At 40.3% G+C, this 12391-nt stretch overlaps 1 protein-coding gene across 1 annotated transcript in view; it reads right to left on the bottom strand.

The window, feature by feature from the left end:
* The window catches only part of NF1 (neurofibromin 1), a 243357-nt gene that overhangs the window by 28167 nt on the left and 202799 nt on the right, over positions 1 to 12391 (bottom strand). The window contains exons 48-49 of the mRNA XM_026452251.2: positions 11798 to 11933; positions 3471 to 3628 (exon numbers count right to left, since the gene is read on the bottom strand). Of these exons, the coding sequence (XP_026308036.1) occupies positions 3471 to 3628; positions 11798 to 11933 (294 nt within the window). The remainder of the gene's footprint in view (positions 1 to 3470; positions 3629 to 11797; positions 11934 to 12391) is intronic.

The following is a 12391-nucleotide window of genomic DNA, read 5'->3' as shown; positions in this document are numbered from 1 at the left end:
TTTTTTTTTTTTTTTTTTTTGACAGGGTCTCGCTCTGTGGCCCAGGCTAGAGTGCAGTGATATGATCTCAGCTCACTGCAACCTCCGCATCCTGGGCTCAGGTGATCCTCCCACATCAGCCTCCCCAGTAGCTGGGACTACAGGCGCACACTACCACACCCAGCTGATTTTTCTATTTTTAGTAGAGACAGGGTTTCTCCATGTTGCCTAGCCTGGTCTCGAACTCCTGGGCTCAAGCAATCCACCTGCCTTGGTCTCCCCAAAGTGCTGGGATTACAGGCATGAGCCACCAGGCCCAGCCAACAGTATTATTTTTTTAAAGCCAGAATTAAAGCCAATATAATAAAATCTGGCAATTTAACACTTGAGAAATACAAAGTCTATTACCTCAAGAATTAACACAAATAACTATTCATAATAGTCATAAATACCAAGGCCAAATAATTTAACAGCCCAAAGGGATCTAGTCCAGCTTTTTCATTTCATGCACATGTACACCGATGAAGCCATGAGCAGTTAAGTATAATTAGTCTGAGGAAGCATGGCTAGGGATCTAGACAATGACCAGATGGAAAACTCAGGTTTTCTAAAACCAGTCAGTGCTTTCCATACTACATGAGATTGGGACACTACTTTCTACATTTAATTTTCCTTCCTTTCTCACTTGTCCTTTCTATTTTATTCTCTGCATTCTTCCTGGAAGATCTCATTCTGCTTCCATAGCTTTAATTATCTGTGAGCTAATCAATTCTAAATGTTTACTTGTCTCCTTTCTTCCTAAATTCCAGGTACATCTTGTGGTTTATCTCTTAGTTATATACTCCTAGATGTCTTGAAAATATTCCAGTATAATCAACCAACCCACATTTATCATGTACTGTAAACATATTAGTCCTGATCTCTATGAATGGAATCACTATCCAGACAGTTTTTAAAACTAAAAACTTCTGACATCCTTCACGATCTTCTCCCCTTCCCCACCTGTAACAACTGGTCACTAAGTCATGTCCGTTCTGCTTCAGAAACCTACTCCAAACCTGATTTTTGTTTTTTTTTGAGACAGGGTCTGACTATGCTGCCCAGGTCAGCCTCAAACAATCCTCCTGCCTTGGCCTCCTGAGTTCCTGGGACTACAGGTGTGTACCATTATGCCCAGCTCCAAACCTGCTGGGTCTTCTCCATTCTCTCATTGCTCCTGCCTTAGTGCGGGGCCCACACCATTTTTTTTTTTTTTTTTTTTTTTTACTTGGACTGCTATATCAATTTTATTAAATGGTTCCCTTGCTAAAAATCTGTTCCTGTCTCTCCACATTGCTGCTAGAAAAACTTGGCGAAAATTAAAATTTGGTCATGTTCTTCCCCTACTTAAATACCTCAGCTGAACGCGTGATAAGGGGAAAAATCTCTTATCATGGCACACAGTCATTTCCAATCGAGTTCTAATCCTTCTTCTCATCTCATTTCCTACCCCATTCCCCATGACGCCATGATGTATCATGTTGCTTTTCTGCCTTTTCTTTACTCTTGCTATTCCCCACTGCCCTTAAACATACACCCCTACTTATCCTGTTGTCTATTTAGCAAGCATATATTAAATCTTTAGGACACAGCTCAAATGTTATCTCCTCTCCGCAGCTTTTTTTTTCTTCTAATTTCCCCAGATCTCTAGTTTCCTCCATTAAGACGTATCATTGTAATGGCACCTGGAATTGCTGTTGTGATTGGCTGATTATAAGTCTTGGACACAAATTACAAACTCTTCCAGGGCAGTTACCATATCTTTTTCACTTAGTACATGGGTTGAATGAATTCAATACTACATTTTTTTCTGAGGTTAGTTTTTCATTTACAACTTCATTGGCATGACAATCCAGAATTACAAAACACAAAGTAACCAGGAAACTCCTAAAAGATTACTTATGGCAAGGTACTAACAGACGGGAACTCAAACAACAGTAACACACCTATGTGGCTAGTAACCGTGATTGACATTCACGGTTTCTATTTCTTTCATGGTTTACTGGCAGGTTATTTATGTTACAATTTGTTTGTTCACTAATTTCCTTATGAACACAAACATTCTTCTAATGTCTAAAGATATTAAATATGTTTGCATGGATAACTGAAATCTGTTGAACTATTCAGTGTTGGCCACTGAAATATAGATCGCAATGTATTCCAGTAACAATTACAATTTTACCCAATGGAACAGAAGAACATCTCTACATTTCCTCTGAGCAGCAATGTAAGATCAGTGTTTTTGTTTGTTTGTTTGGAGTCAGGGTCTCACTCTGTCACCCAGGCTAGAGTGCAGTGGTGCAATCTTGGCTCACTGCTACCCCTGCCTCCTGGGCTCAGGTGATCTTCGTGAGTAGCTGGGACTACAGGTGTTTGTCACCATGCCTAGCTAAGTTTTGTATTTTTTGTAGAGATGGGTTTTGTCATGTTGCCCAGGCTGGTCTTGAACTCCTGGACTCAAGCAATCCTCCCGCCTGAGTCCCCCGAAGTACTGGGATTATTGGTGTGAGCCACTGCATCTGGCCTACTGGGTTCTTTCATTCATTTACTTTCAGTTACTAAAATGGAAATGAGTCTCGCAGCGTTTTAGGTGTACTCTCAGAGACAAAAATTCTATAAATGTTGATGTAACTGAGCAATCTTAATTTCAAGAATCCTATCTTCTGGCCGGGCAAGGTGGCTCATGCCTGTAAATCTCAGCACTTTGGGAGGCCGAGGAGGGCGGATCACCTGAGGTCAGGAGGTCAAGACTAGCCTGGCCAACATGGGGAAATCTCATCTCTACTAAAAATACAAATATTAGCCAGATGTGGTGATGTGTGCCTGTAATCCCAGCTACTAGGGAGGCTGAGGCAGGAGAATTGCTTGAACCCGGGAGGCAGAGGTTGCAGTGAGCTGAGATTGTGCTACTGCACTCCAGCCTGGGTGAACACAAGACTCCATCTCAAGATAAAAAAAAAAAAAAAGAATCCTATTTTCTTTCAGTAATTGAAAAACATGTCTTATTGTCTTTTCAAAGAAAGCATGGCAAATAGTACTATTATAGCTTCATACCATATTCACATATTCTCTCAGATGATAATTTTGGGAAGTATTACAGTATATCATTAAATCCCCTGAGTGCAGCAAGACTCTTGCTTTCTTATAGGTGTTTATCTAATATGTCTCAGAGTTCCATTCCCTGCTGACCAGCCAAGGCAAAACAGAATAAGGAGAGTCACAATAGTTAGTCTAAGATGCAGAAAAAACTATTTCAAGGCCCCATTCTCATTTCTCTATCTCAACTTATAATGCTTAACTGATCTATCAAACTCTCTTTTAAATGGCATCAAAAACTTTGCTACATTGAGATGGAAAATTCTGATAATCTTGCAATTTCAAATAATTTTCCAAGAGTAAAAATATCTATTTTTTTAAATAATAAAAAAACTACATAATTTAGATAAACTAACCAAGCAACTTCTTAGTGTTGGCCTGAGAAGGCTGCCCCATGTCCAAGCTCATGGATTTCCTGGCTCGGGGACTGGTCTGGCCGACAGTTGGATAGGTGGCTGCAAGGTATCCTTCAGAACCTTTGGGAGAGGACCATGGCTGAGTCTCCTTTAGTGTCCTGAGAGATTAAAACAATAGAGAAAAATTAATTAACATGGTGACAAATACAACCATTGTTTGCTCCTTCCAAGTGGCTGTCCTATTTCCTAACAACAGCAATCAATTAATTTTAAAACTGCACTTTAAAGGGCTTTAGGGTACAAACTCTTGTTGTATCCCCAGGAATTATCAACTTTCCTGCCATAGTATCTTGTACCTAGTACATTTGGTGAGTACTGAATCACCAAATGCTGAGCAAAAAGAACTGTACTGCAATTGTTAAAAGCTGACAAATAAAAAGGTATAGCAACAGGGGTGTCCAATCTTTTAGCTTCCCTGGGCCACAGTGGAATTAGAAGAATATTCCTGGCCACACATAAAATACACTAACACTAACTACAGGTGATGAGCTTTAAAAAAAAAAAAAAATTGCAAAAAAAAAAAAATCTCGTAATGTTTTAAGAAACTTTACAAATTTGTGTTGGGCTGCATTCAAAGCCCTCTGGGGCTGGGTGCAGCCTGCGGGACATGGGTTTGACAAGCTTGGTGTACAACATTATGTTTTAAAATACGTTTACATTGGCTGGGCACCGTGGCTCATGCCTGTAATCCCAGCACTTTGGGAGGCAAGGTGGGTGGATCACCTAAGGTCAGGAGCTCAAGACCAGCTTGCCCAACACGGTGAAACCCCATCTCTACACAAATACAAAAAATAGCTGGGCATGGTGGTGCATGCCTATAATCCCAGCTACTCAGGAGGATGAGGCAGGAGAATCACTTGAACCCAGGAGGCGGAGGTTGTAGTGAGCTGAGATTGTGCCACTGCACTCCAGACTACACGACAGAGTGAGACTCCGTCTCAAAGAAAATTAATAAATAAAAATAAAAATAAATAAAATATGTTACACATTGTAGAATGGCTAAATCAAGCTAATTAACATATGTGTTACCTCATATATTTATCTTTTGTGGTGAGAATACTTAAAATCTACTCTTGTAGCAATTTTCAAGTATAAAATACATTGTTACTAACTGTAGTTATGTTGATAAAAGACCTTGAACTTATTGCACTGATTTTTTTTTAAATCAGAAAAAATCAAGTCTAAACAGGCAACTGTTTAAAAACCAAGAAGGGGGCGCAGCAAGATGGCCGAATAGGAACAGCGCCACTCTCCATCTCCCAGCGCCAGCGACACAGAAGACCGGTGATTTCTGCATTTTCAACTGAGGTACTGGGGTCATCTCACTCGGGAGTGCTGGACAATCCCTGCGGGTCAGCTGCTGCAGCCCGACCAGGGAGAGCTGAAGCAGGGCGAGGCATCGCCTCACCTGGGAAGCGCGAGGGGGAAGGGAGTCCCTTTTCCTAGCCAGGGGAACTGAGACACACAACACCTGGAAAATCGGGTAACTCCCACCCCAATACTGCGCTATAACACGGGCACACCGGAGATTATATCCCACACCTGGCCGGGAGGGTCCCACACCCACGGAGCCTCCCTCCTTGCTAACACAGCAGTCTGCGGCAATCTAACCGCAAGGCAGCAGCGAGGCTGGGGGAGGGGCGCCCGCCATCGCTGAGGCTTAAGTAGGTAAATAAAGCCGCTGGGAAGCTCGAACTGGGTGGAGCTCACAGCAGCTCAAGGAAACCTGCCTGTCTCTGTAACCTGCGCCTCTGGGGACAGGGCTCAGCTAAAGGAGCAGAAGCCTGTGCAAACGCGAACGACTCTGTCTGACAGCTTTGAAGAGAGCAGTGGATCTCCCAACACGGAGGTTGAGATCTGAGAAGGGGCAGTCTGCCTGCTCAAGTGGGTTCCTGACCCCTGAGTAGCCTAACTGGGAGACATCTCCCACTAGGGGCAGTCTGACACCCCACACCTCACAGGGTGTAGTACACCCCTGAGAGGAAGCTTCCAAAGCAAGAATCAGACAGGTGCACTCGCTGTTCAGCAACATTCTGTCTTCTGCAACCTCTGCTGCTGATACCCAGGCAAACAGGGTCTGGAGTGGACCTCAAGCAATCTCCAACAGACCTATAGCTGAGGGTCCTGACTGTCAGAAGGAAAACTATCAAACAGGAAGGTCACCTATACCAAAACCCCATCAGTACATCACCATCATCAAAGACCAGAGACAGATAAAACCACAAAGATGGGGAAAAAGCAGGGCAGAAAAGCTGGAAATTCAAAAACTAAGAGCGCATCTCCTCCTGCAAAGGAGCACAGCCCATCGCCAGCAACGGATCAAAGCTGGTCAGAGAATGATTTTGATGAGATGAGAGAAGAAGGCTTCAGTCCATCAAACCTCTCAGAGCTAAAGGAGGAATTACGTACCCAGCGCAAAGAAACTAAAAATCTTGAAAAAAGAGTGGAAGAATTGACAGCTAGACTAATTAATGCAGAGAAGGTCATAAACGAAATGACAGAGATGAAAACCATGACACGAGAAATACGTGACAAATGCACAAGCTTCAGTAACCGACTCGATCAACTGGAAGAAAGAGTATCAGCGATGGAGGATCAAATGAATGAAATGAAGCAAGAAGAGAAACCAAAAGAAAAAAGAAGAAAAAGAAATGAACAAAGCCTGCAAGAAGTATGGGATTATGTAAAAAGACCAAATCTACGTCTGATTGGGGTGCCTGAAAGTGAGGGGGAAAATGGAACCAAATTGGAAAACACTCTACAGGATATCATCCAGGAGAACTTCCCCAACCTAGCAGGGGAGGCCAACATTCAAATTCAGGAAATACAGAGAACGCCACAAAGATACTCCTCCAGAAGAGCAACTCCAAGACACATAATTGCCAGATTCACCAAAGTTGAAATGAAGGAAAAAATCTTAAGGGCAGCCAGAGAGAAAGGTCAGGTTACCCACAAAGGGAAGCCCATCAGACTGACAGCAGATCTCTCGGCAGAAACTCTACAAGCCAGAAGAGAGTGGGGGCCAATGTTCAACGTTCTTAAAGAAAAGAATTTTAAACCCAGACTTTCATATCCAGCCAAACTAAGTTTCATAAGTGAAGGATAAATAAAATTCTTTACAGATAAGCAAATGCTTAGAGATTTTGTCACCACCAGGCCTGCCTTACAAGAGACCCTGAAGGAAGCCCTAAACATGGAAAGGAACAACAGGTACCAGCCATTGCAAAAACATGCCAAAATGTAAAGACCATCAAGGCTAGGAAGAAACTGCATCAACTAATGAGCAAAATAACCAGTTAATATCACAATGGCAGGATCAAGTTCACACATAACAATATTAACCTTAAATGTAAATGGACTAAATGCTCCAATTAAAAGACACAGACTGGCAAACTGGATAAAGAGTCAAGACCCATCAGTCTGCTGTCTTCAGGAGACCCATCTCACATGCAGAGACATACATAGGCTCAAAATAAAGGGATGGAGGAAGTCTACCAAGCAAATGGAGAACAAAAAAAAGCAGGGGTTGCAATCCTAGTCTCTGATAAAACAGACTTTAAACCATCAAAGATCAAAAGAGACAAAGAAGGCCATTACATAATGGTAAAGGGATCCATTCAACAGGAAGAGCTAACTATCCTAAATATATATGCACCCAATACAGGAGCACCCAGATTCATAAAGCAAGTCCTTAGAGACTTACAAAGAGACTTAGACTCCCATACAATAATAATGGGAGACTTCAACACTTCACTGTCAACATTAGACAGATCATCGAGACAGAAAGTTAACCAGGATATCCAGGAATTGAACTCATCTCTGCACCAAGCGGACCTAATAGACATCTATAGAACTCTCCACCCCAAGTCAACAGAATATGCATTCTTCTCAGCACCACATCGCACTTATTCCAAAATTGACCACATAATTGGAAGTAAAGCACTCCTCAGCAAATGTAAAAGAACAGAAATTATAACAAACTGTCTCTCAGACCACAGTGCAATCAAACTAGAACTCAGGACTAAGAAACTCAATCAAAACCGCTCAACTACATGGAAACTGAACAACCTGCTCCTGAATGACTACTGGGTACATAACGAAATGAAAGCAGAAATAAAGATGTTCTTTGAAACCAATGAGAACAAAGATACAACATACCAGAATCTCTGGGACACATTTAAAGCAGTGTGTAGAGGGAAATTTATAGCACTAAGTGCCCACAAGAGAAAGCAGGAAAGATCTAAAATTGACACTCTAACATCACAATTAAACGAACTAGAGAGGCAAGAGCAAACACATTCAAAAGCTAGCAGAAGGCAAGAAATAACTAAGATCAGCGCAGAACTGAAGGAGATAGAGACACAAAAAACCCTCCAAAAAATCAATGAATCCAGGAGTTGGTTTTTTGAAAAGATCAACAAAATTGACAGACCGCTAGCAAGGCTAATAAAGAAGAAAAGAGAGAGGAATCAAATAGACGCAATAAAAAATGATAAAGGGGATATCACCACCGACCCCAGAGAAATACAAACTACCATCAGAGAATACTATAAACACCTCTATGCAAATCAACTAGAAAATCTAGAAGAAATGGATAATTTCCTGGACACTTACACTCTCCCAAGACTAAACCAGGAAGAAGTTGAATCCCTGAATAGACCAATAGCAGGCTCTGAAATTGAGGCAACAATTAATAGCCTACCCACCAAAAAAAGCCCAGGACCAGATGGATTCACAGCTGAATTCTACCAGAGGTACAAGGAGGAGCTGGTACCATTCCTTCTGAAACTATTCCAATCAATAGAAAAAGAGGGAATCCTCCCTAACTCATTTTATGAGGCCAACATCATCCTGATACCAAAGCCTGGCAGAGACACAACAAAAAAAGAGAATTTTAGACCAATCTCCCTGATGAACATCGATGCAAAAATCCTCAATAAAATACTGGCAAACCGGATTCAGCAGCACATCAAAAAGCTTATCCACCATGATCAAGTGGGCTTCATCCCTGGGATGCAAGGCTGGTTCAACATTCGCAAATCAATCAACGTAATCCAGCATATCAACAGAACCAAAGACAAGAACCACATGATTATCTCAATAGATGCAGAAAAGGCTTTTGACAAAATTCAACAGCCCTTCATGCTAAAAACGCTCAACAAATTCAGTATTGATGGAACGTACCTCAAAATAATAAGAGCTATTTATGACAAACCCACAGCTAATATCATACTGAATGGGCAAAAACTGGAAGAATTCCCTTTGAAAACTGGCACAAGACAGGGATGCCCTCTCTCACCACTCCTATTCAACATAGTGTTGGAAGTTCTGGCTAGGGCAATCAGGCAAGAGAAAGAAATCAAGGGTATTCAGTTAGGAAAAGAAGAAGTCAAATTGTCCCTGTTTGCAGATGACATGATTGTATATTTAGAAAACCCCATCGTCTCAGCCCAAAATCTTCTTAAGCTGATAAGCAACTTCAGCAAAGTCTCAGGATACAAAATTAATGTGCAAAAATCACAAGCATTCTTATACACCAGTAACAGACAAGCAGAGAGCCAAATCAGGAATGAACTTCCATTCACAATTGCTTCAAAGAGAATCAAATACCTAGGAATCCAACTTACAAGGGATGTAAACGACCTCTTCAAGGAGAACTACAAACCACTGCTCAGTGAAATCAAAGAGGACACAAACAAATGGAAGAACATACCATGCTCATGGATAGGAAGAATCAGTATCGTGAAAATGGCCATACTGCCCAAGGTTATTTATAGATTCAATGCCATCCCCATCAAGCTACCAATGAGTTTCTTCACCGAATGGGAAAAAACTGCTTTAAAGTTCATATGGAACCAAAAAAGAGCCCGCATTGCCAAGACAATCCTAAGTCAAAAGGACAAAGCCGGAGGTGTCACGCTACCTGACTTCAAACTATACTACAAGGCTACAGTAACCAAAACAGCATGGTACTGGTACCAAAACAGAGATATAGACCAATGGAACAGAACGGAGTCCTCAGAAATAATGCCACACATCTACAACCATCTGATCTTTGACAAACCTGACAAAAACAAGAAATGGGGAAAGGATTCCCTATTTAATAAATGGTGCTGGGAAAATTGGCTAGCCATAAGTAGAAAGCTGAAACTGGATCCTTTCCTTACTCCTTATACGAAGATTAATTCAAGATGGATTAGAGACTTAAATGTTAGACCTAATACCATAAAAACCCTAGAAGAAAATCTAGGTAGTACCATTCAGGACATAGGCATGGGCAAGGACTTCATGTCTAAAACACCAAAAGCAACGGCAGCAAAAGCCAAAATTGACAAATGGGATCTAATTAAACTAAAGAACTTCTGCACAGCAAAAGAAACTACCATCAGAGTGAACAGGCAACCTACAGAATGGGAGAAAATTTTTGCAATCTACTCATCTGACAAAGGGCTAATTTCCAGAATCTACAAAGAACTCAAACAAATATACAAGAAAAAAACAAACAACCCCATCAAAAAGTGGGGAAAGGATATGAACAGACATTTCTCAAAAGAAGACATTCATACAGCCAACAGACACATGAAAAAATGCTCATCATCACTCGCCATCAGAGAAATGCAAATCAAAACCACAATGAGATACCATCTCACACCAGTTAGAATGGCAATCATTAAAAACTCAGGAAACAACAGGTGTTGGAGAGGATGTGGAGAAATAGGAACACTTTTACACTGTTGGTGGGATTGTAAACTAGTTCAACCATTATGGAAAACAGTATGGCAATTCCTCAAAGATCTAGAACTAGATGTACCATATGACCCAGCCATCCCACTACTGGGTATATACCCAAAGGATTATAAATTATTCTACTACAAAGACACATGCACACGTATGTTTATTGCGGCACTATTCACAATAGCAAAGACTTGGAATCAACCCAAATGTCCATCAGTGACAGACTGGATTAAGAAAATGTGGCACATATACACCATGGAATACTATGCAGCCATAAAAAAGGATGAGTTTGCGTCCTTTGTAGGGACATGGATGCAGCTGGAAACCATCATTCTTAGCAAACTATCACAAGAAGAGAAAACCAAACACCGCATGTTCTCACTCATAGGTGGGAACTGAACAATGAGCTCACTTGGACTCGGGAAGGGGAACATCACACAATGGGGCCTGTCATGGGGAGGGGGGAGGGGGGAGGGATTGCACTGGGGAGTTATACCTGATATAAATGATGAATTGATGGGTGCTGACGAGTTGATGGGTGCAGCACACCAACATGGCACATGTATACATATGTAACAAACCTGCACGTTATGCACATGTACCCTAGAACTTAAAGTATAATAAAAAAAAAAATAAATAAAAAATAAATAAATAAAAACCAAGAAAATCAGACATTAATTTATAGTTTTGATAGGGGAACACAGGCAAACTCTTTTACCCTTTCTATAACAAAAAGGGCATATCTCAAAGTAATATAATAATGGGACTGAGAAAAGTAAGACTACTGAATACCAAGTATGTTTGAAAAATTTTTGCATACATTGTTAGAATCTTAAGGAAATTGTTGAAGTCTTTTTATCAAAAAGCAGGATGTTGATAAATGGAATGATATGAGTTTTGCGAACAGAAGATAACTTTTCTACGTTCAACACTGTCCCTAAACCTTAAAGAAAATTTTTTAATTGAAAATACAGAAAAATCCCCCAATGATGCCATTTTCATGAAATTTCTCCAAATTATACTGAAAAATATATTACCCAAAACCATGTGTAACAGATATAATTTTGACCATCTAAATCTACATTATAGAAAACTTTTAAATAACATTAGTGTGATATGAGTAAATACAACAAACGTGTTAGCATGTCTGTATTTTTACAAATCTGTATAGATTCGTTCTCTATCCAAGCACGTAATGTGTTGTTTATATTTTGCGTTAGTTTTTTTCCCCAGGCCCTTCCCCCACAACCTAATATTTTCAAGAGCGTCTCTTTTCATTGTTCAATTGGTCTGTGCTTCAGAGGCAAACTAATGTTAACATTAGCACAATTAGATTGGAAGAATAACTTTCCTACTAACCCACATAAAATACTACACATTTATAAAATGAGTTTTGACTTACACACTCTTCCTAGGCCATCTCTAGATTTCTCCCATATTACCTTCTAGATTACTCTGCTGCTTGCCTCCATTAGTTGGAAAATTGAAACTTGATTACCATTATGTAATTATAGGAGAGTAAATCCACTTACCTATAGGTAGGATCACCATGATGAATGGGATATGTATCCATAGGAACATTTTCCATTGAAATATCAGTAAGAAGAAGTGACTTTCTATGTTTTAGGCTGCAGCGACTTCGAACTTCTTCAGACACTGTAAGTAAAGCTAAAAGGAAAACGGTGGTAGGTTAAAAAAATTTAACAAATTACAAGTGTGACTTAAACAGGATGAACTTACAGTCTCCTAAAGAGAATACCTGTTAAATGTGCACATATTTTGGAAGACTACAAAAACATGAAATATACAAAGAGATTTAATAAGCATCTTTTATTTTCCAAGTGCTTTAATGTGCATTTGATTTTAACAAACACAAAGTAGGCAGGGCAGGTATTATTGAGTTGAGTGAGAAAAAATATGGAGATGTTAAATGATTTGCTCAAGGTGATATGGTTCAAACAAAAAAGTTGAACAAACAGAAGTCTGTGAAACTGAGAATCAGCACTTTCCATCAAACAACTACATTCAAGAATTGTACATAAGTGCTAACTGTTGCTGAGTAGAGAAACAAAAATCAGATAAGAGCAAACAGGAAGCTTTAATGGAATGGTGGGGATAGGGCAGAC

This window comes from Piliocolobus tephrosceles, chromosome 16 (genome assembly GCF_002776525.5).
Source record: "Piliocolobus tephrosceles isolate RC106 chromosome 16, ASM277652v3, whole genome shotgun sequence".
Taxonomy (NCBI): domain Eukaryota; kingdom Metazoa; phylum Chordata; class Mammalia; order Primates; family Cercopithecidae; genus Piliocolobus; species Piliocolobus tephrosceles.
The sequence above is the reverse complement of the archived record's forward strand: the minus strand, read 5'-3'. Positions and strand labels throughout refer to the sequence as shown.